Source organism: Cyprinodon tularosa, unplaced genomic scaffold, assembly GCF_016077235.1.
Source record: "Cyprinodon tularosa strain WSP-4 unplaced genomic scaffold, ASM1607723v1 ctg101, whole genome shotgun sequence".
Lineage (NCBI taxonomy): Eukaryota > Metazoa > Chordata > Actinopteri > Cyprinodontiformes > Cyprinodontidae > Cyprinodon > Cyprinodon tularosa.
The window spans coordinates 1333845-1355219 of NW_024037794.1; the positions used below are offsets into that span (position 1 = coordinate 1333845).

General features: G+C 38.2%; 1 protein-coding gene across 2 annotated transcripts in view; it reads left to right on the top strand.

The window, feature by feature from the left end:
* LOC119778458 (voltage-gated potassium channel subunit beta-2-like) overlaps window positions 1-18908 on the top strand; it is a 41247-nt gene extending 22339 nt beyond the window's left edge. For both annotated transcript variants that reach the window (XM_038277682.1, XM_038277674.1), the window contains exons 2-13: window positions 11690-11733; window positions 11816-11853; window positions 12015-12094; window positions 12362-12406; window positions 12762-12806; window positions 12891-12934; window positions 16377-16463; window positions 16562-16647; window positions 16752-16872; window positions 16969-17063; window positions 17180-17300; window positions 18751-18908. In XM_038277682.1, the coding sequence (XP_038133610.1) occupies window positions 11690-11733; window positions 11816-11853; window positions 12015-12094; window positions 12362-12406; window positions 12762-12806; window positions 12891-12934; window positions 16377-16463; window positions 16562-16647; window positions 16752-16872; window positions 16969-17063; window positions 17180-17300; window positions 18751-18893 (949 nt within the window). In that variant the 3' untranslated portion in view covers window positions 18894-18908. The remainder of the gene's footprint in view (window positions 1-11689; window positions 11734-11815; window positions 11854-12014; window positions 12095-12361; window positions 12407-12761; window positions 12807-12890; window positions 12935-16376; window positions 16464-16561; window positions 16648-16751; window positions 16873-16968; window positions 17064-17179; window positions 17301-18750) is intronic.
* The last annotated feature ends 2467 nt before the right edge of the window (window positions 18909-21375 follow it).

Genomic DNA, 21375 nt, shown 5'->3' on the forward strand with positions numbered 1-21375 from the left:
AAGCTAGTGTACTTGAAGAAGTACATAAAGCAGAAAACATAATCCCCCTCAGAATGCGAAGTGACCTCTGGGTCAGCGTTGTTTGACGAGGAATGGATTTGTCAATAATTAACTGCTGATGGCTGCAGCCGTCAGCAGGGCTGTTCTGGACAGAGAACATCATAATAGAGCCAGAAGTACTCATCAATTTCACTGAATTGGCTGTTCTGTCAAAGTCAGACAGATATTTCCTCCGTTTTACAAAGCACATCCTGGCATTTCAGTGTTTAGACAGTTTTAGACAGAGATTTAGGAATTAAGTAAAAATTATATGTAATAAACAGGATAGTTGAGGCTGAAATTTAGCACTCAGAACAGTAATGGGGGAAAGTTTTAATGAATGTATAGCAAAGTTGGAGGAAGTTATTCTGATGTTAACATGTGATATAGTAATGGCGATGTTCCTTCTAGCCATGTTTACATGCATAATAGGAACTTCTGGGAATATGCTCCTGAAAAAACAGCTGATCAAAGTAAGTTTGCTATGTCAGAGCTGATTCGAAAAAAGTTTTTGCGCATTAACCCTTTTTCACAAAAGCTAAAAACCACCTGAAGTGAGCATAAAAACTTTTATTGCAAATTTAAGGTAGTTTATCTGAATTGTGCTTTTTCCAACAAGCTTTTCTGATGTGATACTTCAAAATGTGCTTATGAAAAAGCTGATGGAAACACACCTTGAAAGTGGTATGGATAAACAAAATGGAAAAACAATAGAAATGAAAGATGAACTGAGAAACATCCCAGTTGCCATTTTTGATGAATTTTTAATTCACTGAGTTATCATTTATGAGGCAGCCGCCTTGGGAAACTGACACATTAATGTATTCGTCTTCCTCTGTGTGGCAGACATCATACAGCAGCGCAGTGTGGTGACCTTTTCACATAAAGGTTTTTTATTAACTCCTGAACTGGTCAGGATGACTCCCGGATTGACGGAAGCTTCCCACCCAGTTTCAGCCCAGAGCAGAGCTTAACATGAATATGTTGTTTTGTTTTTTCAAGATTTAAAATCTCCTATAACCTGCCTGCTTTATAAAATGTATTCTGAGCGGAGAGGTGAGTCACGACGACTTGGAAAATGTTGAAGATACTGTAGGTTTGGAGGAGGGCAGCAGAGATTGTGTGTCTATGCTTGGATGCGAGGGAAAGTGTGCGATTTTTGGCCTTTTTCCAATCTACTTCACTCTCAGCGTGTGTATTTTATAAATAGTATAGACCTATTTTTTAAACAGTTTTTTTTTGTACATCTCAGAATAAAAAGAAATCTTCACATTACAAAAAACAAAACAAAATTGTACTGTAAAACAGTTTATTGAAGTTTTAAATAAAGCCCTTGTCTCGGAATCAAACATTCCAGTTTTGTCAACGAAAATAGGGGAACTGGCTTAATAAGTTACATTTTTTTTGTCAGAGGAAAGGAACTTGGACATTTTCACATTAAAAAGTGTGTTCATTTGGTAAACTTTAATTTAACTTAGGAATTCAACTATTGGATCAAACCCAACGTTCAGATGGTTGTTCTCACTTTTATCTCTATTGAGTTATTTTGTTTGTTTAGCATAAGGGGGTAGCGGCCTAGTGGTTAGGGCATAGGGGTGGGAATCCTGACGTTGTGAGTCCGAAACCGCCTTAACCGCCCACTGCTCCCCAAGGTAATGAGTTAAATGCAGGGGTAAATTTCTACAATGTGAGATCAATAAAGTTCAAATATTATTATTAAGGATATTAACTAACAGTTTTTCAACAATGTATTATATTTCATCTAAATTTATTTAATTTTCAACAAATATGTGAACAGAAACCTCTCATATGTACAGGTCCTTCTCAAAATATTAGAATATTGTGATAAAGTTCATTATTTTCCATAATGTAATGATAAAACATAAACATTAATATATTTTAGATTCATTGCACACTAACTGAAATTTTCAGGTCTTTTATTGTCTTAATATGGATGATTTTGGCATACAGCTCTGGAAAATCTCACAAAATCAGCATATTTCATCCGACCAATAAAAGAAAAGTGTTCTTAATACAAAAGAAAGTCAACCTTCAAATAATTATGTACAATTATGCACTCAATACTTGATCGGGAATCCTTTGGCAGAAATGACTGCTTCAATGCAGCGTGGCATGTAGGCGATCAGCCTGTGGCACTGCTCAGGTGTTATGGAGGCCCAGGATGCTTCGATAGCGGCCTTTAGCTCATCCTGAGTGTTGGGTCTTGCGTCTCTCAACTTTCTCTTTACATTATCCCACAGATTCTCTATGGGGTTCAGGTCAGGAGAGTTGGCAGGCCAATTGAGCACAGTGATACCATGGTCAGTAAACCATTAACCAGTGGTTTTGGCACTGTGAGATGGTGTGTGAAAAATGAAATCTTCATCTCCATAAAGCTTTTCAGCAGATGGAAGCATTAATGCTCCAAAATCTGATAGCCAGCTGCATTGATCCTGCCCTTGATAAAACACAGTGGACCAACACCAGCAGCTGACATGGCACCCCAGACCATCACTGACTGTGGGTAGATGACACTGGACTCCTGGCATTTTTGCATTTCCTTCTCCCCAGTCTTCCTCCAGACTCTGGCTCCTTAATTTACAAATGATGTGCAAAACTGAGCAACAGTCCAATGCTGCTTCTCTGTAGCCCAGGTCAGGCGATTAACCAGGGTGGGAGTTTTAAAGTCCTCAGGAATCTTTTGCAGGTGTTTAGAGTTAATTTGTTGATTCAGATGATTAGGTGCATTTCGAAGTGTGTTTAGAGAGCTTTTTCATGATATACTAATTTTGTTTTCATGAGCTGTATGCCAAAATCATTATTATTAATGCCATAAAAGACCTGAAATATTTCAGTTAGTGTGCAATGAATCTAAAAGATATAAATGTTCAAGTTTTATCATCTTGGAAAATAATGAACCTCATCACAATATGCTAATATTTTAAGAAGGACCTGTATATGTAGTGAGAAGGCTGGACTTCTATGTCAGTACCATATGAATGTCATTCTCCACTTGTAAACATGTTCTACGTTTTGCTTTAAGTATATTTAAAGTGAAAAAAAAAAAAACAGACTCACACATGTACATTATTGCCAAAGGGAAAAGGACTTTCAGAACCCTGTCAGCCAAGATGGAACTGAAATTGGAAGCTTACATAGCTAGACTCAAAGTTCCCCCTTAGATCCACTTTTTTTTCATTTTGCTTGAATATATTATTATAAGTTATATTAAACAAATAAATATATTTCTCATTATGATAAAAAAAATGCTGTTTTTTGCACTCTATACCTCACAGTTTAGATACATGTTCATGTTTTAAAAGTTTTGCAATTATACTAGAGAACACTTTTCAGTTTTTCAGAAACTGGACTCATGTCTACGTTTCCAAAATTTTGGATGTTGTTAAATACTTGAAAACCTTTTCATATCTCTCTTCTTTATTTGTTGGTCTTTGTGATGCTCCTAAACTGAGCTGTCTTTTTAAATTCTTAGGTATTGTGTTATTTCATATCCAGGAATCAGATTAAAAAGGGTGTTAGGAGCTCAAAATCATGCTGTGCTATTTTAGATAGTACCTTAAGAGAAAGTTTGATATAATTTTCCATTTACCTCACTGTTATTTTGTGTTCATTTATTATATAAATTCCACAAATAAAACTGTGAACAAAAAAAATGGGGAAAATCCTGAATCTCCACTCAGTTTTAACAGAACTGAGGCTCCGCCAGCATCACATCACTGCAAAAACAATCCAGAAATAAGTAAAAAATGGCTTAAATTAAGTATATTTAGCCTTAATTTGAGCAGGTAAATAAGATGATTTGCCAATGGAATGAGTATTTTCACTCTTAAAATAAGATAGTTAGATAATATTTACTTGAAATAAGACGATAAAATAGTTTTTTCTTATTTTAAAAGGAAATTGTCTTGTTCCATTGGCAAAGTGTCTTACTTATCTCCTCAAATCAAGGAAAAACACACTTATTTTAAGAAAAAATAACTTATTGAGATTTATATTTTTTGCAGTGATCTCCGAAGCTAATTAGTTTGAAAATTGTGAACAGGTGGCAGAAATATAAAAATAACATATAGCATGTGAGAAAAAAGCTTCTAAATTTGGGCAAACTTGACCCTTTGGAGATTAGAACACAGTGTTATTAAAAGATAACAGACTTGCCATCGTGTTCCCACAGTCATTGCTCAGAAAATGCGTGTAAAAGCCCCGGCACAATCACACACACTGACATGGTTGTTATTAATATCTAGATGTGCTTCCCCTCCAGAGAAAAGCTTGCTCAGCATGCGTGTGGCATTTTATGACAACTGTAAGAGAAAAGAAAAGAAACCCTCCATCATCTGCATCTAGCCATCTGTATCCAGCACCATCCTTCTGTCTTGGGTGAGAGCTAAGTGTAAATGTCAGCACAGGTTGAAACGCTGACTACATATGACAGCGCACCTGTGTGTAAGCATAACACTCTCTCTCTTTTTCTCATCAACAATTTATGCACGGCAGAGCCCAGTCTTTGTAATCATCTTGTTTGGGGATTATTATTTATGACAACAGGAAAAATGCAAATAAATGAACAAAAGCAGGAGGAGCATTCAGGGAGCCACATTCACAGAGGCCACACAGAAGCATCTGTGCACCCTGCTCACAAATGCATTCATGCATGTCCATATGTAGATCTTTCCCTGCGTTAAAGTGCATTTTCCATCGAGTGTGAACGTTCACAAATGACGGACGGCTTGCACATTTGAATTTATTTTTTTGCACACAAAAAAAAAGGCAGAGCAGTCTGCGGACATGCATTTATGAACGTTTTAATACTAGATTTAGTGAAAGAGGGGCTGCCATGCAGGAGGGGGTGAGAGAAAAGGAGTGAGCATGTGTCTCTCCAGACTCTCTGATAGTAATTTAGCAGACTGCAGCACTGCAGAGAGCTGTGGAGTTGAGTGGGTGGAGGGGCTGGCGGGGGTGGGGGGTGGGGGGTGCAGTTGTCACACTGGAACAATGACGTCCTGCACTGCCCAGAAACAAACTAACTAAACCATATTTTATAGGACAGCAATCACACAGTTAACCCAGTTCTGCACGCCAAGCCACAGCATTCTGCTCCCGGCATTAACTGCAATAACTCCCAATATTCACCAAACATGCCACACGCTCGCAACACACTCCCATCCTTAAGAGGAATATTGAATATACAGTAAGCACACAGACAAAGACTTGCAGTTGTGTAACCACTCTCTTGGATGCTTGACATTCTCCTAATGCTGACTCATGTTTTGTTTTTGTGCTTGTCGCACATTATAACCTTTCTGTTTGTCACTGTGGAGAATTTTTGAAGAGGAAAGTATGGAAAGTGGCTTCTGTTATTATGCTGCAACTGTAAAATACATCTTTGGGCTGTTAAAAATTTAACACACTTTGTAGTTTTCCATAAAATTTCTCTCACCAGGAGTAGTTGTACAATTTATGTTAGAAATTTAGATGCAATGAAAGTAATGTGGGCTTTTTATAATGATTTCATACGTACCGGTAGTTTAGTTTTTTTTTTTTTTACCACTACAGGGTAAAATGATTTAACAGCAAGTGAAGTTTTATTTTCTACACAGTTTATCCAAATTATCCAATTAATTATAAATACAACCTCAAACAAATAGACAGAGCGACTTTTATTTGATTTGATGGGTTTCCAGATGCTGCAGAAAAACATACACTTTTTGTTGCTATCAACAACTTTTTAACATGATACTGGCTGGATATTTTACCTATTCTTATCAGAAATTGCAGATTTATTTATTATTATTTTTTTAATTGTTTGGTTTCTTAAAACAAACACAGTTTTGAACCTCAGCACTTTGGCCATGCCAGAATTTTAATGTGAGCCTTTTTTTATCCATAACAAAATCAGCTTTAATGCATATTTAGGATCTTCCTCTAGTTAAAATACCAAACTAAGGCTCAGTATCAATTTAAATGTCAAGAATCTATCCGATTCCATAAGAAACTCAACCTAATCCGGTCTGATCTAAAATTATGTTGCTACCTGTTTGTATTAATATTCAACAGCAAATTAATAAAGAAATATTAGTTAATGAAGACTCTAAGGAAAATGGAAAAAGTACTTTTTAAAAATCAACTGGTTTAAGGAATCGATTTTTAGGAATTAATTTGAGAATCAACTCAAAAAGGATTGATTCAAGTAAAGTATTTTCAGTAGATCATCTTACAGTGGAAGATACTGGAGTAGAAGTATCCCTCTGCTAAGTAACGTTGACTAAATGTCAACATGGCCTTAAAGCCTCCATGTCCTCCTATTTAACCCTTTCAAAACCACCTATAGGCACATATGCAATGACATTTTTCTTTGGCACTACAAAGTATTATAATGTTATGAAATATTAAGTGGTTTCTGGTACCATAGCTCCAACCGAGAAGACACTCTCGTTTACTGCAATGACTAGTCCCTCAGTATGAGTGCCCCTTTTTTATGATATCGCCTAGAAATGTGCTGTAACATTTGCATCACCCTGCTTCAAGTAATTAGGCTTCAAAAGAGGAATGAGTTTATTAGCTTACAGAAAAAGAACGGTTGCTGTCACTGTGAAGATTATCTATTTAAAAGTACTATTACCATACTGCATGGGCAGGGCAATGTCATTTTAACAATTCTCTCTGGATATGGTTTTAATAAAGGAATAATGGTAAGTTAAAAGCTTAAAAATTATTTCTAATATAGGCATTTTAATTGACGCAGACCAAGAAATTAGTTGGTTTTTATTTGACTTTTATTGAACATTGTAAGCATGGCTGAACTTCCAGGTGCCGACTTGGGATGAACTTAACATGTTTTTTTAGGGGGAAGTGTGAAACCCAGTGAGATAAATACAGAGCTTCTAAGCAATAAGGAAAGGGCATGTTTGAGAAGGTTAATGTGAGGTCAATTCAAAGACAACTGCAGGCAGAGGCATTTTATGTTTTGTAAGTGGACATAATGACGAAAGAGGCTTACCTCCATATACCACAACTTCACTTGAGTCAATGACTGGATGCTTGAACCCTGCCATATTTGTTTAGCGAGGTATGTTCCAACAGGATGATGTCCAAAATAACCTGTAAACTACAGTGGTTTTGGAACATCAAATATCCATCATTCTGTGTTTTGATGGCTAACCTGTTTACCTTTGAGATTATCTACTGTAAATTCTAAATGAACCACTTGTCCCCTGCTCTTAATGACCCTGAAATACAGCTTTAGTTTTACCGTAAAAACTACAAAGAAATCTGACGTTAATTCCAACTAACACGGTTACACCAATGTGTCCTCCACAAAACCAGGCAGTTTAACAGATGGCCATTAGTAGCAAATGAGTCGGCCAACTCCCATGACTTTGATTAGTTTGGCTAATTATGCAGCCAATCACATGCAAAGAGAGACAGCGACAAGGGACAATTAAGTTAAAAAAGACATTAATACAGAGACAAAGCAATGTAATATGATACAATATGATTGTTAGACAATAATAAATGTTTGCTTTTATGATAAACAGTAAATGGGCAACTGGGGGAACATAAAGGAGTCATCACTACATGTGTCACAAAACATGCAGCTAAGAGCCAATTTGAAAATGATATAAAAATGTGTGGTTTTAGACAGGGGCCATCAGGGGCCAGTGTCCCCTGTAGAACTAGTCATGGCCCATATACTGAAGACATAATGCTAAGTCATTTGCTTATGATGATATGGGCTGGTTTTTATTTGCAACCTGTAGGACCAGAGCTGCAACTGGCTCTCTGGCTCACTTAGTCAGCGGTAAACTATTGTCTTGCTAAATTTGGTTTGTTTTTTTGTTCTGTTTTGTTTTTTTTTGAGTGGGGCATACATATTTTTTGAGCTCCCCCCAAAAAAAAGAAAAACCCTGGCCCCAAGGGTAAATTTGGTATGGAACCGCCACTGGACTTTTTGAATAACAGATCACATATATGCTATAAAAGACACCCAGAGGTTTACATTAACTGCCTCAGTGTGAGAGAAGAAGGAGAGCTGTGTTTGGCTGATGAACCAGAGCCAGATTACCATACAAGGATTTAGCAATGCGCAAGCCCCACAAACACATTTTCACTTCATCTATCATCCGCGACCTTTAACCTGTGCGCTATTTGGGCATGGTTTAATGTAACGACACAAACACTTTGCATCTGACACCCACTCGCGGAGCATAAACACACATGCGGCCCCACGCTGAACAAATGCTTACTTATGTAGGTTACTAAAAATAGTTCCACGTCGAGCAATAAAAATAGACCAGAAAAATAAAAGCGGGACTCGTTTGGCTGTGTCTAAATGCTTTGACAGTCTGTCTGTCTTCATTTGGCCGTTTGTGGCGGACGCAGGCAGAGGAGGGGAAGAGATGAAAAGACGACTGAGTTTCACTGCAGTCCTGCTGTCCCTCCAGCCGGCTCCTCGGCTAATTGGGATGGGGAAAAGCTCATATAAAGGAGGAGGAAGAGGAGGACAGCAAACATTATGCCCACGTCAGCTGCAGCCATACAGGCTTCTGTGTTTGGAGAGATGCAGCTCCCTGCTTCTCCATGCCATCCCTTCAACACTCAGTTGTCCGATTAATCAGTGATTGCAAGCTGGGTAATGGACTCCTCTACAGCTTATGGAGCATTTTGGGTCATTTAAAGACTAGAGAACATTTTAGCAGAAGCTAAGGAGTGGTTTTACTGACCCACTGTGTTACATATACAGCTGTTTAGAGTTAATGGAATAAAAGTTCAGCTATTCCAAAATAATTAGGGTAGAAGTGTGACATTTATCCTCAGGCAGGAGAGACTTTTAGCTAGCTGCAGAGGAAGAGTTCATGCACAGAAAAGATGTTCAATTCAAGAAATACTTCATCAAGCCTTAAGGGAAATTAAATGTTGTAACTCATAGAGGTTTCTCCTACAAGGAAAGATCTCCTGTAGCAGTCTGTTTTCAGCAGGCAGGAAGAAGCCTCTGACTGACAACTTTCTTGTTGTTAGACAGGCTGATAAGGAAGCTCAGGGTTTACCATGATGTTTTTCATTTAATGAATTGTTCTGTGTAAAATAATATCAAGAGGTTCTAGCTTTTTTAGGTAATTTGCTCTTATAGATGCTCCAGCAGATAATAGAAGAGGTCAAACGCTCCACAACAACATTATAGATATGCAGCATCCTGCTACAAACACTGAAAGGCCTAAGCTGCCTCAAAATAGTGTCTGCTTCGTCCCTTCTTCTAGACAATTTTACAGCTACATCTCCAGTTCCTGTTTCTTTTTAAATCTACAATCCTCTCCCTTATTTTGCCTACATGGAGGATCAGATGGCTGGGTCACCAACTCCCTGTACTCAGCTTCTTGTCCATCTCTGTTTAAAACAATGGGCCGGATCTATCAAAGGTTTGCGTGTATAAAAACGTGAGCTATTTCACTGCGCACGCTAAAAAATGTACAAACTGATCTATCAACAGCGTGCTAAAAGGATTTGGTCTTTAAAACGTGCTAAATAGCGCCTCTTATCCATTTAGTACTTTTTCTGCAATGAATATGCAATATGGGGCGTTTACATGCAAAATTGCGTCTTGTGGGAGGAGAACATGTAAATATATTAATTTAGCACTCGCAAAGTGATTTATTAAACCTGAAAGCAATTTTGCTAACGGTATCTGACACTATATTTAACACGTTTCAAAAGAAGGTGCAAATGGTCTGTATGCGTAATTGCGCACACGTGGCAGCGGTTATTGTCGCAAGAAGGAGACATCGAAATGAAGCAAGGAGACGCAGAGAACGAATTTTTTCACTCCGTGTGAATATTTTTGGAATGAACGAGGAAACGATCATCAAAACATATCGTTTATCCAGCATTGCCATTTTGGAGCTGTTGGGGGAACTCCGAATGGATTTGGAGCCAGCCACAAGGAGGACCCACGCAATACCAGATATCACAAAACTCCTTGCAACATTGCACTTTTTTGCATCTGGGTCATTCAAGCGTACGGTTGCAGCGAGAGCTGGGATCTCCCTATCTCGTTTTTTCAGAAGTGCTGTCCGAAGTGCTGTCCGAAGTGCTGTCCGACGGGGTCGAGATTCTCCCCCTGCGCCTGTGGAGCAACATGCCAATGCTGCGGGGATTTACTGCAGTGAAGTAGAAATTCAGCCACAGAGCACCTTAGGGAATAAAGGTTGCCAAAGTTTTTTCTTTATATATATATATATATATATATATATATATATATATATATATATATATATATATATATATATATATATATATATATTTATATATTTATATATATTTTTTTTTTTTGGAGGGGGTGGGGGTGTCACTGTAAGGTTAAAATTTCTTAATGCACTAGTTTGCACAAACTACAAACTACTTTGCCGCAAACCACAAAACGCGCAAAACCATCATTTAAATAGGGCGTCTCCAACAGTTTTGCACCTGCCAACAGTTACGCAATCACTCTTGTTAAATCCCCCGCAAACCATGGTTCAGCCCCTCGCGCAAAATTCCAGTTTGCGAGCGCAAATTACTGCACGCAAAATTGGATCTTGATAAATCCGGCCCATTGAGTGCAGTCTCATACTAAAAGTCAGAGCAAAAAGGAGTGGAGGGTGTGCCTGTGGTGCTCCTGTGCTGCTGACTACACTACCTGGTCACACAGTTGACTATTTGGTTTTACAAACGGTGGCCTGATTGTCAGGTAGTCTTTGATCCAAGTGATTGTTAATGCCTTTGTCTGAGTTTCTGATAAAGTAAGTCAGGCTGAGTCGTGTTAAATGCACTGGAGAAATCAAAGAACATGATCCTAACAGTGCTAAATGACAGTGGGTTTGTTTGCGCAGGTGTAAGATGGCTTCATCAACTCCAACTCCACAGCCAGAGCAAACTGCTGTGGGTCCTGTTTGCTGCTGGTTTGCTAAGGTGGTTCAACAGGAGTCTCTCTAGGACCTTCATGATGTTAGATGTCAGGTCAACATCTTTATAGTCATTGAGGACTATTGGCTGATTTTTCTTTCGAATCAGAACAAGGCAGGAGGTGGTCCACAACACCGTCTCCAGGATCAGGCTAAGGTTGAAGAGTTGCTGTAGATTCACACTGAGCCGCTCTGTGGGACTTTTTCATTACCTCAGTTTCTTTTTTTTTCAGCCCCTCAGTGGTTGTTTTTGTTTCAGATGGGGGTCCGGCTCCCTTGAATGGTTTCCAGGTGTGAACAATCTTTCTCACTGTTGGAATCCACATCATTTGGAAGTGGTTATAGAAACCACTCCAGGTTGATTGGCAGCCACATTTTTTTCTCTTAGATTACTGCCGATGTTATTCCTGTTTGGCACCATTTTTAACTTTACCTGTAAAGACTCAGTCTTACCTTCTAATAACAATTTAAAAATATATATACATTTCATTTGCTGCATCACGCTTTATATTTTCTATCTCACTTCCTTTAAAAAAATTAAAGCTCTCTTTATTTTTAACATGCTTCCTCTGGGTGTTCTCTTGTTGATCGTCTGAATATTGGATATTAAGAACTGACACTGATTTTTAAGTTGAGCTTACTGTTTTAAGATGAGTAAATACACAAAGAAATAAATGTCTCTTCGTGTCTCACAGGAACCTGGGTAAGTCCGGCCTTCGTGTTTCCTGCCTGGGGTTAGGTGAGTTGGTTTAAAGGCACTGAGAAATTCCTCTCTTTTTTTTTAAACACTCCACACTAACAAACTGGTCGCTTTTTTTCAGGCACCTGGGTGACATTTGGATCACAGATCTCAGATCAGGTGAGAGTTCTGCCTTTTATCTTGATTTCTCTGCCCTTTCTACCCCTCCCTGTTTTTGTTTAACTGTCTGTGCGACTAAAACAAATCTTTGTGGGGTTTTATTTCCACCTGTGTCCTTTTGTCTGTTGTTCCATGTTTCCTAACTGCTTGCGTTTCTTTAGATGGCTGAAAACCTGATGACCCTCGCTTATGAAAATGGAATTAACCTGTTCGATACAGCAGAGGTGTATGCTTCTGGAAGGTCAGAACTAGAATACTTATCCTCTTATTGAGAAGTTAATTACATTTATTTCAAGTTTAGAAATTCTATTTTTTGAATGTTCTTTTTTTTTTTAAAAAAAAAAGGTTATTTTGGCATAAAAACATGTAGGATTCATTCTATTTTGTAAGAAAGAAAAGTGTGGGGAAATCTAAGTACTAGAAATATGTATATTTTATTAATAATTTCATGCCTCTAAAATTCAAGTTGGGATGAAGAAAAACTAATTTCAGACTTTTTGCCCCACAGAGCGGAAATCACTTTAGGGAACATTATCAAAAAGAAAGGATGGAGGTAATGTTCATCTTATTATTTCATATCTGACTCACGTGGATGTAAAGACATTACTAATGTTGTTTTCTTGTTTTTTTCGACATTAAACATCTGCTCAAATCCCTCCTTTAAAACCCAGTCCCAAGGGAACTTTATCCACTTTAGAAAACTACATAGCTTTAACCCCCTTAATGCATTAATGCACAAATTCAATGCATTTTAATGCAATCATATAACTTTTAATTTGCATTAACTAGTTATTGCTTTTTGAATTTGTGCAGATTGCAAAAAATCCTGCTTTTAATTTCACCAGAGAAGAAATAAGCAGAATGTAAATGTACGCATTTTAAATACTGACGCTTGTGTCCTTTTACAGGCGCTCAAGTTTTGTCATAACAACAAAAATCTACTGGGGAGGCCAGTAAGTATAACATTAAATAACAGTGCAGAGTTTATGTTTATTTTTTTAATGCACTCATTGCTGGTTGGTTTTAATCATCTACAGAGCCGAAACAGAGCGAGGGCTCTCCAGAAAGCACATTATTGAAGGTAGGACATGCCATCTTTTCATCATGGTGACATAGTGACAATTAAGAGTCGTGATTCTTGATTGATTCTCAGTAAAATACATTTTTCACATTCAAAGGACACAGGGCAGAACAGATTCTTAGGAATGCGCACAAAAAGCTGCTTAGTGAGAGGATTAGACAGACTCACTTCACAATTGAAGCTATCTCGCACAAAATAGATCAGATAAGGCAGAAGCTATCCAAACTTCTCCCCGAAACCTTGTTTGAAGAAGTTGCTATTTTGGTCAATAAAGCCAAGCTTTCACAACATCATAAAACAAAAGTAAGACAAAAAGCCAAATTCAAAAGATTACAACAGAAAGCAGCATTTAAACAAGAGAGCAACATGACTCAGGCGGATAACATCAAGGTTGAAGACAAGTGGGTTAAAAACCTATCTAGCAGACCACTGACAAAACCAGAGATGGATGTACTGAGTAAAGGCCTGAATTTTGCCATTGCTCCACAAGAAGTACCCATTGTGGAACTGATCACGGCCACTGAATCGGCCATCAGGAACAACAACTTGGTTGAAACGTACAACATTGCTAAACAGCTTACTAATATCTTAGCTCCACTGGTGGGGAACACACCACATCACATAAAAAACTCTAAAGACTTTGCCAACAAAGCCAAACATTTAAGGATGGCTCCAGGAGAAACCCTGGTATCGTTTGATGTTACTTCACTTTTCACATGCATACCTATAACAGAGGCAGTGGAAACAGTCAGGACACGTGAACAAGATAGTGATTTAAACAACAGGACTAATTTCACTCCGGACCAGATCTGCACACTACTGGGCCTTTGTCTTTCCACAACCTATTTCAAATTCAGAGGTAATTTTTACAGACAGAAGCATGGCTGCGCAATGGGATCTCCAGTATCACCAATTGTAGCCAATCTTTACATGGAAGAAATGGAAAAGAGAGCTTTAGACACTTTCAATGGAATACCACCAAGCCACTGGTTTAGATACGTGGATGACACTTTCGTCAAAATCCAACTAGAGGAAGTGGAAGCTTTCACCAAACACATCAACTCTGTTGACCGTAACATCAAATTCACCAGAGAGGATGCCAAGGACAACAAACTACCCTTTCTGGACTGCCTAGTGAGCATGGAAGGAGATGGAAGCCTAAACATTGAAGTTTATAGGAAACCTACTCACACAGACCAGTATCTTCTTTTTGACTCACACCACCCACTGGAACACAAACTCTCAGTCATCAGAACCTTACAACACCGGGCAGAACATGTCCCTACTAAAACAGATGGGAAGCAAAAGGAACAGAAACACATCAAAGATGCTCTCCAAAACTGTGGATATCCAAACTGGGCTTTTATCAAATCAGCAAGGAAATCCAAAAGACACGCAACAGAAGACAGCGATGGGAAAATTAAACGCAAAAACATCACAATCCCTTATGTTGCTGGAGTGTCTGAAAAACTCAAGAGGATTTTCTCCAAACACAAGATCCCAGTACATTTCAAGCCAAACCAAACCCTTAAACAGAGGCTAGTGCATCCTAAAGATAAACCCCCAGACCGAATATGAGCGGAGTGGTATATGCTGTTCAGTGCAGCGAGGAATGCTCTGATCTTTATATTGGCGAAACAAAACAACCTCTCCACAGACGCATGGCCCAACACAGAAGAGCGGCCGCCTCTGGACAAGACTCCGCAGTACACATACACCTTGTGGACAAAGGACATTCTTTTGAGGACCAGAATGTCCATATTCTGGATAAAGAAAATATGTGGTTTGAGAGGGGCGTGGAGGAAGCCATCTATGTTAAGAGAGAAAAAACAACTTTAAACAGAGGTGGTGGACTCAGATTCCAGATTCCAAAAACATACAATTCAATCATAGACATGATCCCTTCCAGATATCACCAAACCCCCCACCCCATCACAGAGGAACGAGGGACCTACCCGCCCCAGCCGGTGAACAATACCTCCTTAACGACCAACCCTTAACAATCATAGACAGGTTTCAGGTATTACAGGAGACAATCCCCCCCCTTAATGGCAATCCCCCCTTTAACGACCGACCCCTAGAATCGTAGACAGGTTCAGATATTACAGGCTAACGATGGAACTAACGACCCATTTATCGGTTACCATTGCATGTTTCCAAGCGATACAAGGCGTTGTCTATATAAGACTCAAACTCACTGCGGATCCAGACATTTGAATTGAGAAAGCTTCCTTGAAAACCAAGTCCAGTGGATATTTTTTGAATTTTTACGGGATGACTATGACCTGGATGACTGAGAACCTTCATCAGCATTTTTCACATTGTAATCACCTCCCACATTGTTTTATAATCTTTTATGAGGATGCCTGTCTTATTTTTCATCAAAAACTAACTTCTTAGTTGAATGAATGTCTGTTTTTTGTAAATGCATTTTTAATGTCAGACAAATAAAGAAAGAAGGATACAATTTTTTTTATCAACTCAGACTTAAGAATTTTGATTTGTTACTAGCATAACTGGAAGGAAAACATTTAGAAGATACAACTAATAAATACAGGGATTTTTTATTTAATGCCAACAATGGATTCACTACATAATTCATGAATTTTTAACTGATTGTACTTAAAGAGGCAGATTGTACCCTATAAAGGGTAAAATATAGAAACCTGTGTGTTAGCATTCTTTGAATGTTGAGATCAATGTTTAACTGCTCAGAACTATTGTTTATTATATTGCTCTTTTTATTGCTCAAACAATATTTATCCTTGAGGCTTGAATTTATTTACATGCATCTAAAAAATTTGTTTGTATTTTGGCTTTTTTGGTGCCACACAAAGATTGTTACTTTGACTGTTGCACAAAAAAAAAAAAAAATAGGTTTAATCCGAAGCAGTTATAACGGTCAATGATAGCATAAAAATGGCTAAAGGTTCCTAGATCTACACTGAGTGTGTTGTAATAACTGCCATTGGGGGAATGCAAATATTTTCTTGAGTATTTGCAATATACAAAGAGTTTGTTGCATATTTGCAATAATAGGGATTGAGGGGTTGACAGAAATCTGTTAATTGTGTGAGCATTACAGCTGTTAACCACTTAAATTTAGACTTTTATTGTCATTTTGTATACACATAGTGTATACACATAGTGTATACAAAAGAAAATTTTGTTTTGTGCAGCTTTCAGACAATAAATGAGCAGCAGCTTAGCAGTGAAATGAACTTTTCCGTTCCATAAAGTGCAGTAATGATCAAATGTAAACACTGTGTGAGAAAAAACCATGGTGTAAAACACGACGATATGGAAGTTCGGAGCATTTCATGAACCATGAAACTGTTTGTATTTATCTGACGTGGGAATCAGCAGGAAACAAAAGCTTTATCTCAAAACACATTCATGTCTAATTAATTTCCTGATGCAAAATGTCTGCTGTTTATCACAGGTTTACGAGGATCTCTATCAAGGCTCCAACTGGATTATGTGGACTTAGTTTTTGCCAACAGAAATGACGTCAACAGTCCAATGGAAGGTTTGTTTAAGTCTCATCCAACATATCTTTCATTAAAATGATGCTTTAAAAAGGTTTTCCATTTTCAATGTAAGCAGTGTAATACTGTGATCTTACAGAGATCGTTCGGGCCATGACGTTTGTAATAAACCAGGGCATGGCCATGTACTGGGGAACCTCCCGCTGGAGCGCAATGGAGATCATGGTGCATGCAGAGAACAAACCAAATCTGTGCAAATACATTGTTATCTACATTTTCAAAAGTTCTCCTTTTTAATCAACGTGTTTTGGGTCTGTTTCGCTCTGCAGGAAGCGTACTCCGTCGCACGTCAGTTCAACCTGATCCCACCTGTGTGTGAGCAGGCAGAGTATCACTATTTTCAGAGAGACAAAGTGGAGGTGCAGCTTCCTGAACTCTACCACAAGATCGGTTAGACATCCACGTTCCTGGAGCCCTGTCCACTCGGATGTGTTTCATAAAGGCTCGGCTTTGCATTACTGGGTTTAATTGTACTCTGGTTCTCAGGTGTGGGAGCGATGACCTGGTCTCCACTTGCATGTGGATTAATCACAGGAAAGTACAGCGATGGTGTGCCTGAGTGCTCCAGAGCAGCAATGAAGGTCAGTTTGATTTAAGCGTTTCTCAACAGGGATTTTTCCTTCTTACTTCATCAGTATGCTGATGCTAAAGTTGGGGGTGAATTACTGATTTTCCCTTAATGTTGGTTCTGTTGTAGGGATACCAGTGGCTGAAGGAGAGGGTGAACAGTGAGGAAGGCAGAAAGCAGCTGGCTAAAATCAAGGAGCTCCATCTACTGGCAGACAGACTGGGCTGCACTGCTGCACAGTTAGCCATAGGTTTTTGGACAAAATCTCTGATTTATGCTTTTTTATTGAGGTTTGAAATCTGTTTTCAGGTTCACTCAAACTACCATTATGTATGGAGTTATTTAGTTGTTGTTTCTGAGGCTCATGATGTAATGTGCCGAGATTCTTTCATTTAAAAAGCTGTTTAAAATTAGGTGCATTTATTTGCATAGAATAAAAGTCGATACTTAAATTAATTTCGCACAAAGATTTCTGAGAAAAAGTTTTCATCCTGTGGGGAAAAAAGGGTTCAATTTGTTTTTTGTTTGGATGATGACTCTGTGAAGCAGTAAAAGGTCTTTTTTAGAGTGTAATTTATTGCAGTTTGGTATCAGCTTTCCTGACCTACAGGGTTCCTAGGTTTTGCTCTTTTAAATGTGGTTGTTCCTGGAAAAGAAACCTAAACATGTGGCTTTAAATATTCTACGCAGGGTGTTATGAAAAATCACTTCCTGTTTGATTGAGTGATACATTTTAAATCTTGACCTTGCTAAAACCCTCATTGACAACCCATTTTTAAGTGTTCTGGAAGATGCCACTAGATTGTTGTGTTTAAATATGCTGGTATGGCATTAATGAGGCCTTTCAGGCATCACTGATGGGCTGTTTATGGGAGAAATAAGCCCACCACATCAGGAGATCCTACACTATATGAAACTGTTGGCATGCGCTGGTTTTCCAAACACTAATCACACTTCAACTAACTTCAATCACACCAAACTCAACTGGAGGATTTAGTCCTGAAGATCAATCTTGGCCTCATGGGACCAAACCACACGGTTCCAGTTAAATAGCACTTAGCAAGCTCCACACGTTTGTGAAAATTGTTTCCCCTGGCATGCCTCCCAAACAAACAGATGGCATGTAGATCCCGGTTGTTATAGAGACTCTGTGATCCTGAGAAGCCATCCTTTTAGGCACTTCTCTGACAGAGAGCTCTTCAGACTCTGAGTTCAAAACCAGGGGAGATTTCTGCTTTTGGGTTTAGTTGAAGAGAAAATTAACCCTTTATAATTACATCTCTTATGATCCTCCTCTCTGCAGAGGTGGTTAGATAAACTAGAATTGTCATATTTCTTAGTTTTTTTCATAACTAATGTTGTTTCACCTTTGGTCTACTGTTCTGTCTGTTGATTTGTTCATGTTTAGGCAAATAACTGTTTTATTTGGACCATTTTCTGATTACATTTTAAAAAGGACACACATCTAACTTAAATTAATAGATGTATTATTGTTTTTCTCATTTCGAACGGTGAATAAAGGAAACAGCCTTTTATCTAACTTATTCATTTTGAGGCTATTTAAGCAACAGAATAACAAAAAAAAAATGGAAGGAGCCTTTTCCAAACAGCTCAGGATTTTCATTGATGCTATAACGGATGCTGACTTGTTTGTATGATCATAAATCATAACAAAGAAATGTGTTGTTTTCCGTCTACAGCCTGGTGTTTGCGAAGTGAAGGAGTCAGCTCTGTGCTTCTGGGTGTTTCTAATACTGACCAGCTACTAGAGAACCTTGGAGCCCTCCAGGTAAAATATCTTTCCTTTCATTTCTGTACCTTTTTACCCCCCAAAAAATATTGATACCATTGAACTTTTTAAAATTTCTTCACATTTTAAACTGAACATATAATGTATTTGATAGGATAGACTCAGACAAAGTAGCGCATTAATAAGAACTAAAAAGGAAATAAATGTAGGATTTAAAAAAAAAAAAAAAAGCTTTTACAAAAAATCTAGGTATTTTTAGATATAATAGGGTATTTATTTGTTTTTAGAACTATTTCTGCTGGCAAAATCCAGCTGTTTTTTAAAACCAACCTCAGAGGCTTTTCCTGGACTTCATTAGTACATTTCTTTTACGTATAAGGCAAATATAGTTATTGTTAAAATCTATTTGTATGAAATGATAAAATAGCACCAAGTAGTGCTCTTTGTGTTTCAATGATAAGTAGGCTACTTGCTCTTTTCCCTTTTATTAAATGTTTTGCAGATTGAAAGCTTCACTTCCCTAAGTGATTTTATAGCTAGATTAATGGTCTTAGAGATGACTTCCTTGAATTGTCTATTCAAAGTCTTCTCTGTTGTAGCTTTCTGTTTTAATTGTTTCGAATAGTCTTTGCCGATTGTGTTTATTTGTATAGTGCTGATTTTTTATTTTATTTTTTCCAGGTCTCCCTCAAAAACAAACACGTTAATCTAAATGGTGACTTTAAATAAATGTTTAAAAAAGAAAGTTTCACTGCAAATCTAAGAATCAAAGAAAAATCTAAGAAATCTAGTTTACTCCATTTGTCCTGAAGTGAGTGACTTTTCCTTTGATTTCAGCAAATATGTAGGAAAACTGGCTCATGGAATAAAATGATGTACCTTTAAAATTTGAGTAGGTAAATAACATGATCTGTCAATTGACTGAATATTTTTAACCTTAAAATAAGTTAGACACTATGCACTTTAAATAAGAGACTGCAAGGTGTTTTTTTTCTTATTTTAAATATAAATCATCTTATTCCATTGGCAAAGTGTCTCACTTACCTGCTAAATTCATGAAAAAATGCACTTATTTAAAAAAAAAAACTGACTTCTCAACTTTTTGCAGTGTGGGACCCTACCTCTAAGCCTTTCTCTATTCAGACCCCTCTCATGATTTTCTACCAAACTTTTACTTATGTCAGTGTCAAGAACCGTGGACAGATGGACCCAGTATTCAAGGAGAGACAGTCAGTAGGAAAGTTCAAACGTTTATTAAATAAAACAAAACAAAAGCGGAGCTGTGGCTCACGGACACTGCAGGCGGGGGTCGGGGCACCGCCCAATCTCAGACACTCTGGTTTAACAGTCCAGACCACGAATGTCCCCAGTGCTGCAGTCCCAGAGGTGAGGCTGGAAGCCGATCCTGGTGAGGGATCCAGAACAGACAGGAACAGACCGAACAGGCAGAATCCAGATCAGGCAGGGTACAGAAACAGGTGGCAGGATCCAGACTTCCAGACATGCACAGGCTTCCAGGAGGGTTCAGAGTCAGACTGGGACCAGAAGCATGACCAGGTGGTCACGCACAGGAGCAGACAGGATCAGGTGCAGACAGGCAGGCACAGTGGAAGAGGGTAGCCGAGACAGGACGTAGGAACCGGAACTTGAAGCAGGACTTTAAACTGGTCTCCTCCCTGGAGCCAGGCTTACTTTGATAAAAACTAGTGATGTTATGAGATGAGCCGAGGCTTCGAGGCGTGTGTCGAGTAATGGAGTGGGCGTTTCCCCGAAGCGCATGTCGAGGCGTGATTCATTTAGAGGAGGGGCCAAAATTGATGACGTCCGAGGCCTCGCTACCGTGATACCACGTGACCGCTTCTGTAAGTGGTTTGGGAAGCTCAAGAATTTTGACGGGCATCTAAACAGCCTCAGTGTTCAGTCAAGATGTGGGAGTTTGGAGGAGAGTTGCTGTCAGCTGGATAAAGTTTGGATGGATTCTAAGAATAAATTGGTTGTTTTTCCAACCAATCTAATTGCTTAAAGCTAATTTGGTTTGAATAAACAATGTAATAATCAAAATTTGAACAAACTACCAGACAAAGCCATTGTTAACACGTCAGTGTTAAGAAGTATTTTTTCCCAGTTCAGACTATCTACATGAGTGGTGTCATCTGTAAGGGACAGACTCTCACTCTAGAGGTTGATGGTTCAAGACCTGTCTCTGTCTTTTGAAAGTTGCGATTAAACTTAATTATTTTGGCTGATGAGACTAATTTGCATTGTTTTGCCCGAGTAAAAATATAGATTGGGAAAATTAGGTCGGTTTAGTCAAAAGATTGGTTGAACACAACTTCCAACCTGATTAAAACCAAAAAACGTGGAAAAACTATCATGTTTGAATAAAAATGACTAACACCTTTCATTTTGTTCATCACTGCCCAATTTGCACAAACACTTTCACTGACTGCTTGAGTTTATTTCACTAAAATGGCAGAAAAACTGTGCACCTTAAATGATTGTTCTACGAAATTTTACACTTAAAAAAAAAACTTACAAAAGATTTTATTATACACACCAACCATTAACAATTTCA